At 38.7% G+C, this 23307-nt stretch overlaps 2 protein-coding genes and 1 non-coding gene across 21 annotated transcripts in view; 1 reads left to right on the top strand and 2 right to left on the bottom strand.

The window, feature by feature from the left end:
- LOC135165182 (uncharacterized) overlaps nucleotides 1–23307 on the top strand; it is a 56804-nt gene that overhangs the window by 23798 nt on the left and 9699 nt on the right. For 2 of the 8 annotated variants that reach the window (XM_064126234.1, XM_064126235.1), the window contains one exon: nucleotides 19921–21831. The exons of 4 other annotated variants lie outside the window; for them this stretch is intronic. In XM_064126234.1, the coding sequence (XP_063982304.1) occupies nucleotides 19921–21455 (1535 nt within the window). In that variant the 3' untranslated portion in view covers nucleotides 21456–21831. Of the gene's footprint in view, nucleotides 1–18223; nucleotides 18782–19920; nucleotides 21832–23307 lie in introns of those variants that run through there. 2 more of the 8 variants (XM_064126233.1, XM_064126232.1) reach the window with 2 other exon arrangements.
- LOC135165179 (collagen alpha-1(IX) chain-like) lies at nucleotides 667–22551 on the bottom strand. Of its 12 annotated transcripts, none has more exons than XM_064126218.1 (18): nucleotides 21894–22551; nucleotides 16734–16823; nucleotides 15995–16062; nucleotides 15446–15728; nucleotides 15134–15350; nucleotides 14585–14758; nucleotides 13220–13291; nucleotides 13078–13155; nucleotides 10679–10750; nucleotides 10491–10598; nucleotides 9782–9857; nucleotides 9296–9466; nucleotides 5214–5323; nucleotides 4975–5116; nucleotides 3889–3969; nucleotides 3648–3806; nucleotides 1772–1834; nucleotides 671–1425 (listed from the first exon to the last, which is right to left on the bottom strand). In XM_064126218.1, exons 2-18 carry the CDS (start codon nucleotides 16751–16753, stop codon nucleotides 1319–1321), a joined length of 2001 nt encoding a protein of 666 aa, XP_063982288.1. In that variant the 5' UTR covers nucleotides 16754–16823; nucleotides 21894–22551; the 3' UTR covers nucleotides 671–1318. The 12 variants fall into 12 exon arrangements, 11 of the variants coding, with proteins under 11 accessions (XP_063982296.1, XP_063982290.1, XP_063982284.1 ...); XM_064126219.1 differs by having other exon boundaries at nucleotides 21898–22551; XM_064126221.1 differs by having other exon boundaries at nucleotides 673–1425; nucleotides 15446–15653.
- Trnar-acg (transfer RNA arginine (anticodon ACG)) lies at nucleotides 16470–16542 on the bottom strand. Its single transcript has one exon. It is a non-coding gene; the product is annotated as a tRNA-Arg (tRNA).

Raw genomic sequence — 23307 nt, 5'->3', positions numbered from 1 at the left:
TCAAATAATTTGTCATAATTTTTTAATGATTTTTTTCGATTATTATTGCCTGCGATAATATTTTATAGATATTTTTATTGTTATATACATTGTATCAGTACTTAAATTCTATCCCATTCAGATTTTATGGATTTTTCTTTTTTTTATTACTACATTTGTTCATATTGACAAATATTGTTACAGCTATTCCTCTTCAGAATTCAGTCGACATCTCTTTTATTTTTGACGAAGATTATTCATTAATTTTCTTGACATTCCGGGGTTGTGGGATATTATTGGATTATAGAGGTCGAAATAAATAAACACTTGGAGTGTTTTAACACTGAGAATTATTATTAAAAATGATAATAGTCGTGACAGTCAAGAGGTTCTTTACTGAACGAAGACTTCCAATGAACTGACTAAACATTACAGGTGAGGCCCAGGTTAAACTCCTCTCCAGAGGCAAATATAATTTTTCTTTCCATCCTTAGCCCTTGGATTTTTCTTTCTTGACCCTCTCTGGTCACCAGATGTATTTTGGGGAAACCCCGTGTTGGGATATGGGGAACAAAATAAATGAGAACAGACTGTGAATAATTATGATGCTGAACTTTAATATAACATTTGGACTCTACTAGTTAAGAAGGCACTGTACACTATGAAATCTTACAAGAGACTCATAACCAAGCTGCTAGTGAGGCCCCGGTTCACCTCTACTCAGAGAGGGTAGTAAATTTCGCACCCCCTGAAACTGTACAGAGAAATTTTGTCTTGACCATGTCTGGTCACCGAATGTGTTTCAGGAAAAACTTTTGGAAAGGCTTAGTAATAAAAAGGCCCGAAGGAAGGGCCTCACGACAATTTAGTTGTAAAACCTTTTCCTCAATCCGAAAATATAAAAACTCTGGAACGAGTGAATTTTTGCTTCGGAGAAAACCAAAATTCAACAACTCGCAGTGAGAAAATTTCTCTGGAACTTTCCCTTTTTTTGTTATAACATAAAGGAAAGGTCCCACAGCAACAAAGAAATAAATATTTCCTAAATGCAGAAATATAAAAACTCTGGAAGAGTGAATGTTGAATCTGGGGAAAACCCCGAAATCCAACAGATATTCTTGAAATATCAAAGAAATTTTCAATTCGAAAAGGGATTTCCTTGAAATTTTATTGATTTCTGGATTAATTTGGCACCGGAATACTTTCACATGTGTTTTTATTGATTTTACACACCTGAAGAGATCAGACTGACTAATAAGTAAATCAATTGTTTCAGTCAAGCAACTTTATTTTATCGTAACAGCAATTTTATCGATCATCCCTCATCGATTTTTCAATTCTAGCCCTTCTCGTCACTCGGTAGATATTGCATGTAGTTTCCAATTGGATAATTGCAGGGTTCGCACGAGCCAGGAGCACCCGGGAAGCCAGTTTTACCTGGCATGCCTGTAAAAACAAATGTATCTCGTGTTCAATTATGAAAATTAAAAAAAGAGAAAGGATTGCGGTACAAATTTCTTGAAAGCTGACAAAACACGCACATTAATTGATCCTCACATGTACTTTTGAGAGCCTTCTTTTTATCCAAATTTCAAATGTGCTAATTGTTTACACAAATAGAAGTATTATAAAAATGCATTATACGTAGATGAAATACTTAATTTATAGGAAAAATGGAAGATGAGAAAAAATTCACGAGTAACTTTGATCGACAAAGAAAACAATCATTTTTCCAAAAGTTTATATTTTATCCATCAGGACAAAAAAATGGCTTCGCAACTTTTGGACTTACCTGGACGTCCCGATTTGCCTCTCTCCCCCGGAGTCCCTGGTGAACCGTCTTCCCCGGGAGGTCCTGAAACGATATGATATTGTAATAACTTTTCGCAAACTGTAATTGCATCGCGATGAGTTTTCCGTTTTAGCATCAATGGAACTAGTTCTCAACTTAAAAAATTTCATGGCATATTCCGCATTTTTCGGATATCACTTTCTATCTCTGTATTTCAATGAATATCATTATACCAACGATAATCATAATATTTATTTCGAAAAATTGGCTCTTTTGACGCACAAAATTCGGCATTGATTTGCGTCTTCTACCGCGGTGAAATGAACACCCTAGTCTAATTTTGTTTTTAGTCATTTTTTTTATTATTATATTCCGGCCGTTACAATTTAATAACTATTGCTTCAAATGCCACAATACTGCATATATAAAATAATCATGTGCACACATGCAGGGTCCCAACCTACATGATAACGGGCGCTAGACACACCAAATCTCTCTTGATAAGACCCACAAGAAAGGGGGCAGAAGCATTGTTGGGCCTAAACCGGGCTAAGCTCTATGCTGTAGTGGGGCTTATCACTGGCCCCTGGCTCTGTACCTATCGAGAATAGGCAAAGGGACTGACCCTCTGTGCAATAGATGCGGGTTGACAGAGAAGGATCCTCATCACCTATGCACAAGATGCAGCGGACTCGATGAAGTCAGATGGGAGGTTTTCGGGTCCGCATGCCGCATGCATGTCCGCATATACATGTCGACAGGGACGGTATCAAGGGAGTCTACAAATTTGCGCGTAGGGCACAGATACTCGAGACCATCGACTAGACGGCTGCCTAAGGCAGAGTCTAAAATGACCGAAAGGCTGATTACACTTCTGGACTAATGAGGACCGTCTAGCGTCAATAAAAGTCAGGTCAACATGCATGATTAATTTACACTATCAGTTGTTTTTTAGACCATTATTTGCATTGTTTACATAGTAGGACCTTTTTTCCTTTTAAAATTTTTATTTCACCTGTTTGTAAGAACTGGGGTTCTGGATTTAACGGCCTTTAAAATGGAGGAAATCGAGTTTGGGACTGAGACCTTTATTTTTTCAAGGTTTCTCTTTAGCCGTGTCCTTTCTTTTTTGGGTATATTTTGGACAGAACCATAGTACATGGGCTATATCTTGAAATTCCTAGCCACAGGAGCAGCTCGCGTCGTCTACAATGTGACTTCTTCGAGAGGAGCACTTAGTAGTAGTGATTAGCTCCAGCCCTATTCATCCATGTGATAAGAGCTCTTTGGTGTTTAGTACCCTTATATTATGGTTGGAAGGGCTCACTGCAAAAAATCTAAAAAAAATACCACGCCCTCTTACATTCGCAGATTCCCTGATTCCTTTAATTGTATTTTGGTTTTCTTCATATTTATATTTGGCCCTAAGGTCCGTGTGGAATTGGGTCGTCGGTTTCGTTACATTCAAAGACGCAGTCTATTAACTTTCCATTATGGATTTGGAATATTGTTAATGAAGAATGTACGATCTTTTGTAACTTCTCACCCCTGGCTACGGAGTTGATTGTTGTACGCGGAGAGAAAAGGTCCAATAAAAATTACACAGAATTGCCCTAATTCACAAGTGAGACTAAAGGTCTCATAGAACCCTCCCTAATTTTTATCGGACCTTTATTTTCATTCGGGAATGACAGCGTCTTTACGTATTTTTTGTGGGACTATTCCTCCCCATGAAAAAAAATCAGTCCTTTAACTTCCTCAGGGGTTTCGAGATGAAGTCGCAAGGCTCGAGAATCGATCAGTGATTTAATTTACGATGTGGTAATATGATATTACGTGACTTGTGAGAATGTTAATTTTTCGTCCGGAAATTTACCTGGGAGACCTCTGAGCCCCGGCCGCCCCTCGATACTCAGTCCATCCCCCCCTCTCTCGCCCTTGTCGCCTTTGTCCCCGGGAGCCCCTGTCGATCCGTCCAGCCCTGGTGATCCAGGCAAACCGTCGAATCCCCGTTCGCCTGGAGGCCCTTGCTTACCTACAATAAGACCACTTATTTCAAGTATCAACAATCAATAATACCATATGTCGGTAAAACAGAACGGCACTGAAATATTTACCTGGAAGACCGGGTAGACCTGGCGCTCCGGGAAGTCCATACTTGGAGAAAACTGGATCTGGCATTAATTTATGAATTTCCTCTGAAAATAGAGGAACATAAAATGATTCAGAAATTAAATTGATGATCAATTGAATTTTTCCACATCCTAGTTTCAAGCAAAATTAAATTTAATCAATGGACGAGCCCAGGCAATAAATTAGGGGGGAACCCGGAAACCACGGTCGAACTGTTACTCGTTTTTGAGTTGTGTTTTCTTTTTGCAAATTTGATAAAGTAGATGTCGTATACGTGAACCATACAACTGAGGTCTTTTGTATTATTGAGTACAACGTATATTATTTAAGGAGATTTTTTTTTTCGTTAAAAAGTGTATACCCATACAGTGGAAATAAAACAATTCTATTCTATTAAATCAATTGTTTGAAACTCTAGGGATTATGTTTCAATAGAATACGATTTTTGTATTGAGATATTGTCTTATAAAATTGTTTATCGTATTTATTAACGAGGTGAGCAACAAAATAGGGTAAAACATTTTTGGGACATTATTCCAACTCAATATGAAAATTAGAGAAGATAAACCTACGATATTAAATCTTGGTAATTGTTTTCGGCACTTTGAATACACAACATTATTACTTGATCGTAATAACTGTGTTATTTGACTAATTACAGAGTTTACGGTTTATGTCTGCGAAAGAGTCCAATTCAGGTCTGGTTTGTACATATTCAAATGGCCTCTTAAATACTACACGAACTGCTTACGCTGTATCACTTGATCAGCATAATCTAGTTAAGCAAGCGAGTGTCATGTTAACAATGCTGTGTGCTCACATATTCAACAATAACGCAATTGAACAAATCTGGGGCATGGCGAATTCATATCGATCAGTTCTTGTATAAATTGGCTCAATAGAATGAGTAGCACATAAAGATAAAATTTTGAATCTCTCAATAAAATATTTTCTATTACAAATCCGTTTCCATCAAAGCACCGAAATTAACTATATTTTTTTCGCTGAGAAAATTTGATTGTTAGTTCCGTAACATTCATTGCTAGAACTCAGAATAATATTTTGCCAACCTCTCACAACTCGTCTGCAAATACTGTGAATCTCTTCCTCACTAACGAGTCCTTCGTGTCCGGAAAAGCCAGGTTCCCCAGGCAGTCCAGGAAGTCCTACAGGTCCTTGGATACCTGGCTCTCCTCTTAATCCCATTGGCCCCTGTGTATTTAGTGATAAAATTCGGATATTTCATTACTCTCTAAAATTTTCAAGTCGTAAATGGACAAAAGTATGGTGGATAGAAGAACTCAATTACCCTCAATCCAGTGTCGCCTTTTATGCCTGGGTAACCATCTCTTCCGGGATAGCCTGGCTCCCCCTTTTGTCCTGCCTGGCCGGGATTACCTGAGACTAAACCCGGTATACCTGAAAAAATTCTTGAATTATATTACCAGGAAAACGGGGAATTCGACCGCCACAAGTTTTTTCTTTCTTTTGAAGTTTTATTTTTACGAGAGTTTATTTAGTTCTGCGGAGACCGAAAATTTAGGGCTGTCGCTAAGAAATTCTTTTGAATTTTGGGATCTAATCCTATTGGAAGATGCCTGTTACATCTTGTGTTAATTCTACCAAACGAATGAAGTTTATTTGTTTAAATGAATATTTGTTCTATAGAAAAATGCGTTTAGATGTTAATTTCTCTGTTGAACTTATTCTGGTCGAATTATTTTTATTAGAATTCATGAGTATAATTTTTTCAAGTGTTTATTGTTCGATGTGATTATCGGAGAACAAATAAACCTAGCAAAAAAAAACAGTCGGAAAGTTCTGTACAAGAATTTCTATAAACAAATAATCTATTGATTTTTTCTACCGAGTATTCTCGTCCGAACACGATACAATAAAGTTTCTAGAACTTCAAGTTTGTAGTCAAATGCTTATAAAGAATTTCCAACAGACATTCAATGGAATTTATGGGAGACAGCGCTAGGGTTTTCACTTGAATTTTTTCCTTGTGTCTACATGTGGGCACCATCTGGGGAAATACATCTGTCCCCCTTTCCACCTTTTGCGTGTTGATTTTAGTCATAAGTCTGTAGACATTTACTCTTTTCGGACTTGGAGGACAGGTCACATTTAAGCGGATCATTTTTTCTCTTGAGGAATTCTTCCTTCTATTTTTTATTCTCTATACGATACGAAAAATATCCCTTTCCTTTGTGCCAAAACTGTCTCAATGAACTTGAATAATTGCAAAATATTTCCTCTGATTTTTTTGTAATAAACAATTATTTATTTTACTTAACGTATTTAGTCTGATTTTACCTAACGAATTTAGCTTTATCTAACAGGATAATTTTTGCATCCCATGATATCTATTAATTTATCGAATCATGATTGAATTGCAGCTCGCCCCTTGATTATATACCAGACGTTAAAATTTATCGCGATTTTCCAGGTAATTTTTACCGAACTTTTTGGAAAGCGCTGTGATGTCTATAGGCATTCACTCTATTCGCTTCCTGCCAGTCGCATGATTCCAGTGTTGCCATGAATTTTCAAAGCAAATATTTGAAGAACTGTTGACCCACACTTTTATTTGAAAGCACTAAAGAATAATTCCGATCATTCGATAATTTACTTCAATAACTTAAACATGAAAATGATAAACTTGAAATTTCTTTTTTTGGAAAACATTTGACGACTGTAAATATTAGTATAGAGTTACTTTGAATAACAAATACTTTGCAGACATTTCTGAGGTGTATGTCATTGTGACAATGTGTTTCCTTATTGTTCATGCCCAGCACATGCTTCCGTAAGCATATTCGTTGACAATCCTTGTTGGCTGGTCGTTACAGACCAGTGCATTGCACAAGCTACGTAATAAGCTGGTGCTGTGGAAGACTACAATAAGACATGCTGTTGGAATACATCAGTCTCATGTGATACTCAAGGAAAGTATTTGCGAGTGCAGCGATAACTCGACTAGTATAAACTTCGTGCATTAAAATTGTGAAAGAATTTTCCAGCTGAAGAGGTTAGTAAGGAAATTAAACAGTAATTATCCCTTCAGGTGACTATAGATTCATCAGTTTTAAAGGAATCGATTTTTGGAAGAAATTAATGCCCAGAAATTAATGATGCCCAGTTGGGCATCAAACTCACAACCTCCAAATTACCCGCCCATTACTCTGTCAATTGAGTTATCGGAGGTCGTCACCACTTCCGACCAATTTTTCATCGTTTTAAGCTCATGCTATCGCCTATCGTTCATTCGATAAATTAATATTCTTCTAATTAATTTCTGGCTGGTGAATCTATAGGTAATAATAATAATAAAGAGCAATTGAATTTTAGTTTTGAGGCTTTGGCGCTCATGAGTTATATTATTTCTGACTTCCGGATGGATGTCGCTTCTCCATTCAACGTTGTGCCGAAGTTTCGCAAATATTCTAGTTTGCATCTTCAGAGCTATGAACTCCGGTATCTGGGAGTATTCCACATATAGTTGGACAAATCTCAAGGCTATTTCGAAAGGAAATACCGAGAAGGGTTCGAGATCCAGAAAAACCCACACAATATCAACAGGAACAGAGGAGATGAAGGGCATCCCATTTGGAAAACTGTTCTCCTGGGTTTTTCATTTACTAGCTGAGCAATCAAAAACATGTGATTCGCTGCACCCCCCCCCCCTCCGTCATAAGGGAAGACATACACGGTGTCCGTTGGGTTGATGACAATTCAGAACCGACATGTTCTGGGGGTGATTCTGAACAGAAAAGTCCTTTTCCACTTTTCGATCGGACGCATCCTTGCTGAGATATGAGGGTGAAAAGAACGGCCAATGGGGCGCGAGCGTTACGCGGCTCTACGTCCGTGTGCCGCGGGTAAGCGGTGTGCGTGCTTCCCCTTGTCCACGGGCGAACGTTCCATTCTGCTAGGGGGTAACAGAGAGAGGAGGAAAGATATTTCTTTCTCGCTCATTGGCAATTTCAAGACAATCCTTTCAGGGGGGGGGGGGCAGGGGGAGGGTGAATAAAAACCTATTATTATTAAGATTAGGATTATTTATTAGAATACAAGAATAATCTGATCAGATCAAAAATTTAAATAATAATCCTCGATTATTAAATAAACTAAATAATTTATGCAATTGCCTGATCAGACATTTAATGTTTAAAATTGAATTCCCCACAAAAAAATGTTTTTCACAAAATGTAGGAAACCCATTTGTTTACAAGATAGTTGTCAAAACGCATTTCTTGGTAGAAACATTCCGAAAACCACGGGCATCCCCCTTGGCATTCCGGAGATAATTGTTTAAATGTTAATTATCTCATGATGCAACAGGCCTACAGTATTTTGTCAAAAAATCTTTTTCATTGTAAATTTAATTTACAACAATGAGGGAGAGAGAAATATCTTTCCCCCTCTCTCTCTCACTCACTAGCGGAATTCAATGTCCGCCCGTGGAGAAGGGGCGGCACGTACACCGCTTACCCGCGGCACATGGACGTAGAGCCGCGCAACACTCGCGCCCCATTGGCCGTTCTTTTCACCCCCATATCTCAGCAGGGATACGTCCGATCAAAAAGTGGAAAAGGATTTTTCTGTTCAGAATCACCCCCAGAACATACCGGTTCTTAATCGGCATCAACCCAACGCACACCCTGTACAGGGACTACGCTGAGGTTCTGGAGCTCAGAGTCGAAGCTCATCGCCCTGAAGATGCAACCTGCAATATTTGTGAAACGTGGGCACAACGTTGAATCGAGAAGCGAAGTTCATTCGGGCCAGGAAGAATATGGAATAATTGTATTGTTGTTCATTTGAACCTCTGCGAATTTGCAAGTATCTTCGCTCCCTCATTTTCCATGTTTTGGTATTTATAACATCGAATATTCTTGAAATATTTTACACTGACGCTTTACACTCATTTTGCGAGGGGATAACGCAAAATGAGATTCAAGTGAACACAGTGAAATTTGAAAGCCACAACTGGGGAAATGTGCAATATAGTTGAAGAATCTCTCTGAAAACGTATTAATCTCGTTGAAATTAATGACCTGCGACTGATCTATAATCATAGTCTGGACTAGCCAGTCGATTTGTCTACTTTCATTGCTTTGTTCCTTCAACGATTATCGACGCGAATTCACACTCCAAAGTAATCCTTTTCTTTGAATTCTACAAAGAACAATGATTTGCAGCAGAAATCCCTATCGAATTCTTTCTAAATGTTCAACCAGCAGCAGTCAACAATGAAAAAGTTTGAGAAATCCCAAAAGACAGAGGGTTGATCCAGGCAGGATTCAAAATCCTCTCACCCGTCGCATTTTCATTCTAAAAACTCATTTACCCCATGAAAGTTACCAACAGACTAATATGATATACCATCACGTCCTGGTTCCCCCTTTTGCCCGGGCAATCCGACAGGCCCGATCGATCCTGGCTCTCCATGGAGTCCTGTCAAGCCTCTCAGTCCAGTCAGCCCCGTGTCACCGCTCTCACCTTTCACCCCAGGTAATCCAGGAAGTCCTGGTAAGCCGCTCTCACCGCGCACCCCTAACCCAACACAATCATACCATCAGCATAACCAGTCAATATAAATGCATCTGATGCTTATCAAAAATTGGTGAATCTATCTGTCGAATTGATCGACACTCATCGATTCGATTCCAATCTTATCTCTTAGCCTATAAAACTGTCTCCGAATGAATTGAAGGAATTGATTTAGTATCATTCGTCGATTAGACGAAAGTGAAGAATTCAGGTCAGCGATCATAATTGGATAAGCGATTCTACCAATCAAGGTTGTAATTCAAGGACATCTCAATGAACCTAGATTGACAAATGGTTGCAGACTAATGTTGCATTGACCTTTTTCTCCGGGCTCGCCTTTATCTCCGAAGTTCTTTCCATCCACGAACATGGGACCCGGCAGTCCAGGTGGTCCCTATCATCAGAAACAGTTTTATTAGTAGATTCATTATCGACATATGTAATTCATGATTAGGTGACACAGCACCGAGAATATTAAATTACCAGAATAGAAAACATTCGATCGCATGCATCGATAGAATGATTTATGTATTCCGAACGAAATCGGTTAACTATTGACGAATGGTAGAGTTGAATACGACCAACTGAATATTCGTTAATAGTTAATGAATGGCGAAAGTCAAGTCAAACAAGGTTTATCTAATAAACATTTGTTAAGTATTGACGAACGAATATTTGATGGAACCTAATAGGCCCTGAGCAAGTAGCAAGAAATGTTTTGTTCGCTGATTTCGAGATGGCTATTATGATTTATTATTTCACTCAAGGATTTATTTCCCGTATTATTGTTTTATTGGGTAAACGAACTAAAACATTCTTTCGGGTTTCACATAGAACAAGAACTATTGGAGTGATGTGAAGTTAGTTTCCAAACTGTAATGTTCATCAGTGAGTCCTTGCGTCAAAATAAAAATTATTTGCAAAATTCAGTCACTTCAAGATCATTATGCCAATTAGAAATGACAGGACTTTATTGGTGACGTCATGATTTTATGTGATTCCATAGCAATACAATAGGTTGTCTCACTCGTAATCCCACAGGACCTCGCACACCATCAGCTCCTGGAATTCCCGGGAACCCTCGTGATCCAGATTCTCCCCTGTCGCCTTTCATTCCAGCCATGCCAATTTCACCCTAACTTGATAAAAAAGAATCATAAAGAAACTGAGAACCTGTTGACAGCGTTGTCATGCAAATGATTAACTTTTACCCACTTTCTCGCCCTTCAGACCGTTCAGTCCCATGAGACCCGGTGGCCCAAGATACCCTGGGAATCCCCGAGGTCCCTGAAAAAAAAAAGTATAAAAGAAACAAGTATTTGAGATACTTCAGACCTTTTCATCGGTGTTCGAGTGATGTAGATAATCCTTTTTTGATTCTTAAAGATTTTTATTGAAAAGTTTTACATAACTTTTGATTCCGTCAAATAACACGTATCCATGATTAATGACAACTCGGATAAGTTTATCAGAGAGTTTCTAGTTATAGTGTTGTATACCCCTATATTTTACGCTATATTTTATATTAACATTACTATTTTTCCCTCATTTATTGCTTGGGGCATACCCCAACTACGTCTGGCCCGAGTCTTAAGCCTACCATAAACGCTGGCGCCACGACGAATTTTCCCTGTTTCCCATTTGTTAAAAGCAATCGTCTGCATGCCCCAAATCTACTATGCCTCTAACGGAGACTCGTAACTTCGGAGTGACATGACAGTTGAGCGTTATTCATTATTTAAAGCATTATTCATTTTTTAGTATTTCGATTACAATTCCCCTCTCCCCCTTCGTCCGCCCCTTCGCCCACCAACCATAGGCCCTCGCAACGAAAACCAGATTATGGCACGAGGACGATGGGGTCCGATTGTGAGTCGTGTGAAGTTTGCAGCGCTCGGCGTACAAGTCTACGTCTCGACTCGCCTCCAGCGAGGCTCGACTTCAACTTGCCACGTCTCGCGCTGCAAACTTCACACTTCTCACAACTCACCTCCTATGGCCCACATGCCATAGTCTACTATTGTTGACTAGTAAACGGAAAATGACACAGTTCGCCACTCCCTGGACGTAACATCACTAATAAAAAGTATAGTTCGGATACACGTGCGACAGGGTCTTTTAACTCGTGTGATTGGCAGCCGTCGGCTTCGCCTCGGGCCGCCAACTTCACACTCATTACCGCCTCATCGGACTTGTATCGAAATATACTGTTTTGGTCTAGCGGTTAGTGCGCTCCTCCTCATATGCTCTTCTGGGTCCCTATGTCGGTTTTTGTTCCTCTTATTAAATATTCCTCTTCGTGGATAGTGCAAAATTTACAACTAATTCCAATTACGGAGCGCCTTGCTATTCTGTACGAAGTCTGGATTATTACATAAGAAGAAACGGTGCCGGATTTGTGACGTTTGAAGAGCGGTTGAGAGTTCGTGGCGTCGACAGTAAGAGGAGCTTGAACTCTTGAGAATTTACGAAGTTTAATTACGATCTGGAGAAATTTCAGAATAGTCTGTAGTTGGGAGAGTCGGGTCATGGGATGAGTCCCAGAGTTTCTACATTGTAGGAAAAAATGGGAAAAAGAAGACTCAAGGGACCTTTTCATTGGCTAAGCCTCAGATGATGTATTTTATAATCTATTGGGGCTGTTTGGTTTTATGGTGTTATGAGAGTGAGTCCCACAATTTAAGGATTTTGCGGAAACTTGTTATCAGTGAGGAGAAATAATATTTGAATGACCCTCTGCGATGATGATTGTCAAGGAACTACTTGAATATTTCTCGCCATAATTTGAGTTTATAATTTATCCTCAAAATTTGTCTTCACACTTGAACTTTATACTCGTTGAAAACAGAATTTGTGCCCGGATACTTTGATGTGCTGTGAAATCAGTGTTGGATCCCCGAATAATAAATTTCTGCAGAGTTTTATATTAAATAAACTGATATTTATTACAGAAATAATATTGAACTTATGTAGTATGACACTTAGATCAGTTGTTGATCAAATAGCGATTTACTAAAGTGGATGTTCTGCTGACTACTCTGGATTTTTAACTAACTAATTTTCGCATGCCCTCAGTTTTCCGTACCTGAGGGTGCAAGGAAATGTGGAGGGGGTGAAGGAAGCATGAATAAGGTTTGGGTTGTGACGTCAAGGGGAAATTCTCGGGATTTCCTGAGGTTTTATGAGGGCAAGGCCCAGGGATTTGAAGTTTGTTGGGGTAAGGCCCAGGAATTTTCTGTTAATGGAGCGACTTAGCTCGAGGGACTGCATTGAAGGAAGTGATGGGAGAAAAAGCAGGATCCGGATATTTTGACGTAATTTCGGAAACGGACCCAAAGGTTCTTTTATGATCGGGTAGATTGTCCCAAGTGTCGAACAGATGTCGGAAATAATAATTAATTAAATTGTTTGGGTGAAGCCCATCGGATTATTTGGGGAAAACCCCAGCGGATTATATATGAAAATTATAATTCAAGATAATTAATATAATGGGGGATGCAACACTCGTTTGAACAGTCTGGAAGAGCGGTTTTCAAAATTTATTGTCGACCGATGTCAAACAAACGGAACTGCCTTTGTCGTATCTAAAAGAATTTTAAAGGGCGGTTACTCACTTGCGTTCCGTTGGCGCCAGGAGGTCCTTGAGGGCAGACGGTGTTGCATGTTGCCTTTTTTTGCTCGTAAACTATCAACTTAGTTGGAAGTATTAGAGAAGTCGGGGTAACGTTACATATTCTTTGGAAATGGAGGACTTACCGGAAGCTCGTCGCAGCGTTCTCGTTCGGGTTTCGTCGGGTCGCAGTCGACGATCATCCATTGGAGGTCAATCTGAAAGATGTGAAGTTTTTGGAAAAAATTAAGATTAAAGACTTTAATCAAAGACTTGCTCAATGAAGATATATTTGAAAATCCTTTCGGTAAAGATAGATAATTTATAAAGAGATTCTTTCATTCTGTAATAAATATTATTGAGAGTGCTTGGTATGTCTGAACAAAAATTAATCGCCTGTCCATAGTTGTGTTCAGTCCATGTCAGTATTTTATAGTTTTTCTCCGGATAGTACCGAAATGTTTAGAATAGTTTTAATGAACAGAACCAGAGAAGGAACACAAAGGAACCAATAAAAAAGGGCCTTTTGTTAAATGAGTCTAGAGTCTGAAATCTTTGGTCACTAAGAATCAATTGATCTGGAGACATCATAGGAGAAAGATATATCTTCTGCGTGCGATAAATAAAGGATTAAAGTTCATAGGCAAATCGTTTTGATATTATTTAGATAATCCCTGTCCATAATCCAATAAATATTATCAAGAACAGCTACTTTGAGCTATTAAACACAAAAATATATCGTCTTGTAGATTGATTTCCAAAATCCCAATTTTTTTCAAAACCTAAATATTGAAAGTGCTTGATACGTGTGGACAGAAATGAATCGTCTGTCTATAGCTGTTTTCAGTCCATCTCAGTATGTTATAGTTTTTATCATTTTTTTCCGAACAGTACCGAAAGGTTTATAATGGTTTTAATAAATAGAACCAGAGAAGAAACAGAAAGGACTGAATGAACAAGGGCCTTTATCAAATGGGTCTAGAGTGTGACATCTTTGGTCACTAAGAATCAATTGATCTGGAGACATCATACGAGAAAGATATATCTTCTGCGTGCGATAATAAAGAATTAAAATTAATAGTTAAATCGTTTTATATTATTGAGATAATCCCTATCCATAATCCAATAATGAGAGTTTCTCGTAATAATACCCAACAGATCACAGCTTATTTGAATGAGTTACTCGAAGAATTATTTCCTCTTATCTGATCTGATCGAATCTGCTGATCTGATTCGATCTTCCGAGTTCTCATTCAGTTCATCGCATAAAATATTTCCAATTTCAACTGGAATGCTGACCGAGTATTGGTGGATGAATATGAAAGAAGCCGACAGTTTCTGAGAAATCCTCAGATCTGCTTACATTCCAACAAATGATGATTTGGGTCATCTCAACGTCTGATAGAACTCATTGATCGAGCAAACTCGTGATTGTTCTCATTCCAGTCATGCAGTTCACTATGATAACATTATCAGTGGATCTGATTAACATGCGTAAAAGAGAGACTTGCCGGCACTGTCTGCGGATATGTAATCGTTCGGGATATGGTTATACGTCCGTCGATGTCTATCGGCCACCAAGTACGTAATTCTGTTGATCCAAGGAGGTTACAGTCCACGTAGATGTCTACTCTCTCATGGAAGACGGACACCTGAAGTTTGTGCCATTGTTTGGTATCAAAAATCTGGAATCAGCGAACAAGAAATAGTCCTTTTTACGATGGCGATTTTTCCAGTTACATGGATTAACTCTCCAGTCCTGTCGCCTTATCCCCAGGAGCTGTACGTCATGTGCGGATTTAGGAATCAAGAGAAACTATGGAAAACCTTGAAGAACATCAACGTCCATCGACCGAGGATCATCAGAGAATATTTTTCCAACACTTTCTCATGATTCTCAGTGTCTAGACTAGCATCCGACGATTCCTCAAAGATTAAAAGCTCCTGCCCTAAAAGCCACCCTCAAACCCGCGTCGAGGACTCCACCATTTGGCAGAGCAGTTTAACCACTTTGGCCATCGTCGTCGGTTCCCTATTGATGATGATTTTATTAAACTTACGTTTGCATTTTCAAACTTGAAAGTCTGCGAATGTTTATCATAACTTCCAATAGTTACATCCAACGTTCGTCCTTTTGGATTTAGTTCGACAGAAAATTCCGGGATATGTTGACGATTGGATATCTGAAAGATATGCCAAGCTACACGTGGTGTTTTCCAGGTTCTAAATATGCTCGTGAAGCTGAATTCCTGAGGTAATCCGATCGGAAATAGCTGTCTGCAACAATTATTTATATCGATGACTCATCGAATTATGCTAGTCGCGACATTTATCTGAGCCAAGACATTCCCCAATGATTTCGTAAGAACTACCTTGTTGACAGCGTTAAGTTGGCATCCCTGTCAATGCGATAAGCGGTCTGCATGCGAGTGGTACCCCTGACACGACTGACGCCCGGATATTGTTTCTCAGTAAAATCCAATCTGTAATGGCTGATGACATCGAATAGCGTTTGGAGATCATCCTCTCCTGGTTTATAACCCACACATGGTACGCCGTGATATTCGGACTTTTTTTCTTCTACGATGGATTTTATAAAATATCGCATGACATTATTGTTTGCAGTGTGACCAATAGCATGCGGACATAACAAATCTAAATTTTATTTTAAATGAGAGCCGTAAACAATTACTATATCGAGATAATAAATAATGTTATTCAATTTATAGGAGACGTAAAGTGAACTGTATGTTTTTTTAACATTGCCAAGAGCAGTAAAACGTGTTAAGCACATACTCATGAATTTTCTAGAATTTTTGTGATTGACGTAACTGCAGTTCTTGGACTTTTTGAGTATTGTTGGTATTTGAAAATGATATTATTATTTTTTATGTCAGATGGAAAATATTTTTATAACTCACGTGCAATTGATCGTCCGGTGTGAGCGGCGAGATTGATCGTAATGAGTAAACAATATTTCCAGTGATATCTGTAACGAGAAAGAATATTTGGCTGCAGAATTATTTTCAATATTTCAACGACAAAAAATGCTTGAAGAACAACCTCTATCGAGTATTCTCTTTGCTTCAACTATTGCTATTGCAAAATTCTGCAGTTAGCGTAGAGAATTCTGAATCGTTCAATATAGTGGTCCAAAAACTAATGGCAATTGCTCTTGAATTGATGAGCTTTTTTCATAACATTTCGTATGTTTGAATAGGAGACTTAGACTTGGAAACTTGAATGCTCCCTAGAGGTAGCCTATTACGTAACTTTCGGTGACCGTGCTTTATACGATTCAAGTATTGTACCGAAAAAAGATAATTCTAAAAAGCCGCAGAAGTATTATGATCAGCATTTTCATCAAGAAAACAGCAAAAATAAAAAAAAAGAATTCGATCCTGCCAGGATTCGAACCTGGAATCTTCTGATCCGTAGTCAGACGCGTTATCCGTTGCGCCACAGGACCCGATGATGTACGAAAATCTCAAAAGCGTTTTAGCCGACTCGTGGCAGCAGTGTCTAATTCGCGGAAACGTTGAAGACAAAAGAAGCATTCATGGGAAAAAAAAATTCTCAGAACTTGTGATTCATCATAAATAAGAGATCAAAATACTCTTAGTTCAGCTCTACAAATTTGAATATCAAAAAAATACTCACACAATTCTCAATGACGTCATAGTCTTTTAATAGGAATGACATCTGCGTGAATCACGTGATGATGTGAGATTCTATGAAGAAAGAGAATACCTGGGAATGAGAAATGAATAATATATCGACAGAGTATTACAATATCACTCAGCCATAAAGCGCCCATCACAAAAGTCAGTAAGAACAATCTAGAATTCAGTGTCGGCTGTAGTGAAGAAAATAATACCCCCGACACAACAATTACCCAGACTCTACCTTGTGGGGGATAGGAAATACCCAGCTGCCTTTGAATTATTACAATTTAATATCATTATTCCCTTTGAAAAATCCACCCTCCGGCAAAGAGGAGGAATTCTCCGTGTAGTGTTGATCGTTTGTCGCCATAGTTGTATTGATCTCGAAGAAAGAAAGAAAAATTTACAAAAAAAAAAATCACGTTTGTTCTTCGACCACGAAAATTTTCAACTAACAACAATTTTATACATCAATTCCCCTTATTTCGCATTCAATAGGGGTTAAAGTTCTAACTAAATTGCGGAGCAAGTATCGATCATCATATCTCCAGGTTGGTAATGATGGTGTCAGTTATGGTCTTTTGAATATAACTTCCAGCTATAAAAATCATCTCAATTCCAGTGGGGATATTTAATATTCCCCCAGGGGTTATGATTCCCCATATTAACTGGAAAAATCACTATTAAGAAAGTCCACGTTAGGGTTTGGAGTGACAAAACGACATGAATACATCCTCTATTGCAACAATCTCCAGTGCCTTCCTTTGCTTTTTTCATAAATCTTCTTTTCGACGAGAATAGTTTGCAGCAAACCCACGCATTCTAACAAACCAATAAAAAAAACACATAAAAGTTTCAACCCCCGTTAAAACTTCCCGTCGACGATACTGTAAACGAATAAGATTTCAGAATTTTTCTGTTATATTGATATGTAGAGTTGCTGGTCCGTAACTTCAGCATTTTCCAAATTACATTAATGATTAATAAATTAATGTGGGGAAAAGTTTTTCGGGATTGTCAAGAGAGGCCTTTTTTTAGAGTCGAATCAAAGAGGGCTTTGTTCGCTTCGGCCACCCGAGCTATCCCATAAACATGAGTGAGGTATCGGATGCCTTCGGCGACGCTGGGCCAGATTTCGTCTAAACAAATGACGAATGCGATCTCCATGACAGGATGGAGATGGAGTCAGTTCGCCTAGTAACGAGGGCAAGTGCACATCCACATTAATTATCCATATATTGTTTAATTATATACCTGGTCTGGATACATCATAAATATTTGTTAAACCACCTACCTCACTGCTCTCCAAGGACAACTATGTTCATCAAAATTCAAGTCATCAAAAGACAAGTGTTTAACGAATTTATTCTGATATTACCCACCCAGTAAAAATATTTACGACAAACTTATGCTTCTCATGAAATGGAATATCTTGTTAATCACGAAATGCTCGAAACAATCCACCATCTATCGATGAATTTGGACTCCACAGCAACTATCCCTACTCCCTGCATCCAATCCCTCAGGAAACCCTCTACACTACCTGGGTCCCAGCTCATTGGTCGATGTGGGTGGCTCATGTATTCATGATTGGCTGGCGCATTCTGTTGTGAGGCTGATGCCTGGTGGCCCACGAGGCCAAGGATATTGCGCTCAGTATTCCGGTGCTTCCGCTCGTCAGACGCAGGCAGTAGCCCGTGGTAGGAACTCGTGTGCACACCTCGGTGATCATCGAGGAGGAAATATCTTTATTTTCATTTTCTACGATATATTATCATCACATTGACAAGGGGGAAGTGTTTACTTCATCGATATCGGATATCCGAGGTCACTCTCCCCAGCAATCCTGACAAATATTTTTCATTCGTTGTTTCTCTGGATCGTGTGTTCAAATAGTGAACAAAGCTCTTGCCAGAGGTGATCATTTTTCGCTGACAGTTGCTAAATAATCGACTGCCATGGTTAGTTGCAATAAAATAACAGACGTGATCGCATTTTCATCATTTTCGAAGATCAAGGATTCTTCGACGTATAACGAAGCTTGTAAGTTTCATATTATCATAATCCTGGTTTTATCTTCATTGTTGTATGCATTGTTATTCCACCTTTGTTTGAAATATTTCCATGAGTTTTGAACTGAGGGCTCCAGTCATATTTATGGAAGTTAAACAATGATAAATCCCAGAGCAACGACTTTACTTTTATTTTTTTTTACATTGTAAACATCAATAAAGAACTCATTGTATCATTGTGGTTCGGATTTCCGGGGAATTTTGTGGTAAATGCCAGTAGAAGGCAAAGTAGGAATGAGCCTCCACAAAGAGGGAGAGAGAGAGGAATAGGGCTATATCATGGAATACAGAAGAGCACATATGTGACTCAACCGGCACAGACTCACTCCCACACAACTTCATATGAGTCATCATTGTTATCATTATTCAATACTAAATATTATTATTATGTCGTCGTAATCCTCTTATTTCTGGGAAACAGAGACCATTTCTTGATAATCTACATATATCTTTACAAATAGTGAATTATTGAGTGATTCGTCGTCCAATTTCTGGTATATTCTTACAATTTTTCCTTTCTTTTCTTATATATCTTGGGTTATTTTCGTCGCAATATGTTTGTTTCGTTCACATATAATATTATGTGAATTATAAAGGCTCACGGTGGAACACGTGTCTGTCAAGCCAGAAGGTCTCATATAATAATGCATTAAATTTTTTACAACTAACAGCATGATTTACGGCGTCATGTGGTAACGTCAGTGAAAGGGGAGAGAATGAACAAACGAACTAACTTTTTCCAAAAAATGTCAAGAGGAACCAGTTCTTCTTACTAGGATGCTTGATCAAATTTCAGTTCGACATCATTACTTGATCTGTTTTTTTTTCGTAATTTTCCAATTGAAATTTTTTTCTTCAACCATATTTTTAACAAAAAATGTGGTATATCCCGGTGTTCATCAAGTTACGATATATTTGTCGTAAGAGAAAAGTTTGAGAAAAGCATACACATAAAAAATGTCTTCTGAGACACGGACTTGATGATATGCCAGTTGATGATAAGCCGCATCCTGATATTGCGATAAGATAAATATTAATTGTTAGTTAATAAGCGCAATTTTTTCGCTGAGAAAAACGGACGTACCATCCATTTTGTTCTGTTTCATTTAGACGATTGTACCAGAGAAGACGACAAAATGGCGCCTCGTTTCTGTACAGGGGGAGATCTAAGCCGGTATCATCTGAGAACACCAAAACAGAGACGTTCTCAGTCATCAATTGATGCTGCAACAGTCAGCAATAAGATCGATTTTCTCCGGTGTATGGGGCTAGATTTGTCAACACCACAAGAAGGATTCATCTGTGATTTGTGTCAACCAGTTGAGTGCTTTTCTGATTTAGGAACAAACGATGGGAATTTTATGACCATGAAGGATCAGCCCCAGTCGCATAATATTCCAGTTAAACCTTGTAGAGTTTTGATCATCGGTGATGAGTGTAAAGTGTGTAAGAAACTTTTTAAATGTGAAACTGATGTGCGGGATCATATGAAGAAGCGCCACAAACACCGATTGAAAGTGATCCTCAAACTCAATAACAAGACTGTGAGCACAAAGTGGATTAAACGAAGTCATCTGAAGCGTCGTCGAAGTCATTCTGACAGTCATGATGGATACAGGCAGGAGGGCAATCAATTGATGCAAAAGGGGATATCGACTGCTGCTGAGAATAGTCTCGAATTGCGACTTCGAGGTGATGAGTCTAGTGGTAAAATCTGTAGAAATGACAGTACAAAAACTCAAGATGATCGTCCCTGCTCAGCTCCATCACTTGGAGTCTCTTTTGATCTGCCTCTCTGTCGGGATAGCAGTTGTCGTTGTTGTGTCAGGAATAATGTGCATCCATGGGATGACAACAACAATTACCGACAGTTGTACTTATCTGAATCGTCTAGGATTCCTATTGTGAACCGAAAGAATTGCTCAGGAAGTACTGTGTCCTGCCAAACACCCCAATGGCTTCAGAAGACGACGACATCGATAGCAAGAGTTGAGGACAACGATGTCATACCTCTCAATGACTCGGAGGACATGACCAGCGACATCACTGAGATTCCTGTCGAGCCTCCGTGTTACGATCTCGACGAAGACTCCAGCGATCGATCTGACGACGAAGTGGAGAAGGTGCTGGAGGTCAGGAAAAACCAGTCACCCTTTATTACTATTAAACGCGAGCCCAGCGATTCTAGGAAAGATCTGCGCATATCTGATGCCATTAGAGACTTGATGTCTGCCGAAAATAGCTTAAGCTCTCAGGAGCATGAGGATCCTGAGATTGGAACACACGATTTCTACAATAATCTTGATAAGACCATGGAAAGTGATGATGAGGACGAGGAAGACAACTTCACCCTTCGTTTCGATGATGACGAAGAGAGTTGTACGTTTATAATTAAAGATAATATAGGTAATAAAGAATTTTTGAAAGGTTTTTCTGGCCGTTTTTTTGAAGACACTCACTTAGACGTGGCTGTAGATCATCATGATGCGTTGGAACAGTCGTCGGTGTTTTGGAATATGTCGAGGAAAATCGGTGAACGGTTCTCGTCGTTTGAAAGATCGATCGAGTATACCGGCAAATGCAACTCACTGACTGCTGTTAAGGAGGAATTAAATCTGGATCACTACTTGTTTCCTCGGGAATGAGGTCTTCGTGAACTCTTCGATTTTAACTTTAAATATTAGTATTTAATCATCAAAAAGGGGTTGTGATATTTGGTTAAGTTTAGAAACTACGTCTTTTGGAAAGTGATTCTGAAAAACTGATGTTCAAGACTTGCTTGCTGTCTGCAAACGTTTTTTCTGGCGTTGGTGTGCTCAGTCAGAAAAAATAAGCCTACAGATGGTGGTTCTTGGATGATGATCAATATGAGATAATATTGATGTTTAGTTTTACATACTTTTCGATAGTTGGACGTCGTTGGTGTAATCGCTGGACTATTGATGTTAAAATTTATTTTTCATCGTCAGTCATAGTCGCTTATATTGATCAATAAATATACATTTTTCTATGGTGTTTTAATTGCTTCGTTTTATTGCGCTTTTAGTTTAGTTATCGATTAAATTAGGGTGATTGTTACTCACGTACTCGGTGACTTGGACTGGCGAGTTCTTGCTTGTTAACGGTTACTTCCGATGCTAACACTAGGGAGTTAACTGGTGCACTGTGTAATAAGCTTTCAGAGAGACTCTGACCGCAAATGTCCACTCGACAATGAGTACGCGGCTCTTGATGGCATGCAGAATCATAGGGGGAAAAGCAAAAGACTTGAGATTAATAACGCAATTTGCAGATGCTTAGCTATTCCACTTTTGCTCGGTGCATTCTGCTCGGGCTTTTTGTTGACTTGAATTATATTTAGTTAATCGAGTTAACAGCGTCTGAATGCTCTTGCCGAGGGCTCACGTTTTTGTGTTGATTGGATGGAACTGTAATTTACGTTTGGCCGCGATTATTTATTCGGGAATAGAAGGAATAATGTGAAGGTAATGCCAAACAATTTTTCATTATTCATTTTGTTGCTGTTTGAAAAAGCCGGGAATTTTATTGAAAATCGCGATGGGCTTTCAGGAATTTTTGGCGATAAAAACGTTTGCCCTCAAATATTTAATTTATAAAATAGAAAATCGTGAAACATTTATGAAATGCAATTTTGTTTGTGAAAGAATTCGGTTTTATTTAGCTGGGGTTGTTGTACACCCCAATATTTTAATCCATATCTTCTGTATTTTTCTAATCCTGAAAATTCACAAAGTTGAATGACCCTTAGCGTACATACCTTAAAGGAAATTGCATCCAATAAAGTCTACTCCGCTGGGGAATTCCCAACATTTTAGATCCTACGACACATGTCTCAAAACCTTCCCCTTCCTTTTCCGCAAATCCTCAGATACATAAAACTAAGGACTTTTAATTTTTAGTTAGTAAAATCTAAATTGTCATGTAGCAAGGTAGTCACTCCGAGCTTTACAATTCTTTGTTAACGCGGTTGTTGAATAACTAGTGTCTCTCAATATTAAATATCAGTTTATTTTAAGAATAAATCTGTGTTGAAAATTTATTCATTGAGAATCCAACAGGGTTTTGAGATATTGTCTCTTCTTGATAGTCGTTAGTTGAAATATTGTATCGGGGGTGGGGTAAAGGGTGGATTTCATGAAACCCTTGATCTAATTTCTGGAAACAAAATATTTAAGGGCGAGAAATTTATTGATTATTTGGTCACTGACGCTACATTCAGCCCGTGTCGAAAAGTGACTTTTTGTTTACTTGTAGACGAAAAATCAAAACTTGTAAACCAAAAGACTTTTTATTTACTAGTAAACAACGAATGGCAGAGTTCGCCACTCACTGCACGTAACATCACTAATAAAAAGTACAGTTTGGATACACGTGCGACGGGGTCTTTTAACTCGTGTGATTGGCAGTCCTTGGCTTCGCCTCGGGCCGCCAACTTCAGATTCGTTGCCACCTCGTCGCACTTGTATCGAAATATAC

Source organism: Diachasmimorpha longicaudata, chromosome 8, assembly GCF_034640455.1.
Source record: "Diachasmimorpha longicaudata isolate KC_UGA_2023 chromosome 8, iyDiaLong2, whole genome shotgun sequence".
Lineage (NCBI taxonomy): Eukaryota > Metazoa > Arthropoda > Insecta > Hymenoptera > Braconidae > Diachasmimorpha > Diachasmimorpha longicaudata.
This window is presented reverse-complemented; position numbering and strand designations above follow the sequence as displayed.

Coding starts and splice junctions, on each gene's coding strand:
- LOC135165179 (XM_064126214.1), bottom strand. CDS start 16,630: ATGCTTCTTTTGTCTTCAACGTTTCCGCGAATTAGACACTGCTGCCAC. Junction 5,324..9,295: donor GGGGGAACCAGGACGTGATG/GTATATCATATT, acceptor GAATTTTTTCAG/GTATACCGGGTTTAGTCTCA. Junction 3,970..4,974: donor TTGCAGACGAGTTGTGAGAG/GTTGGCAAAATA, acceptor CTCTATTTTCAG/AGGAAATTCATAAATTAATG.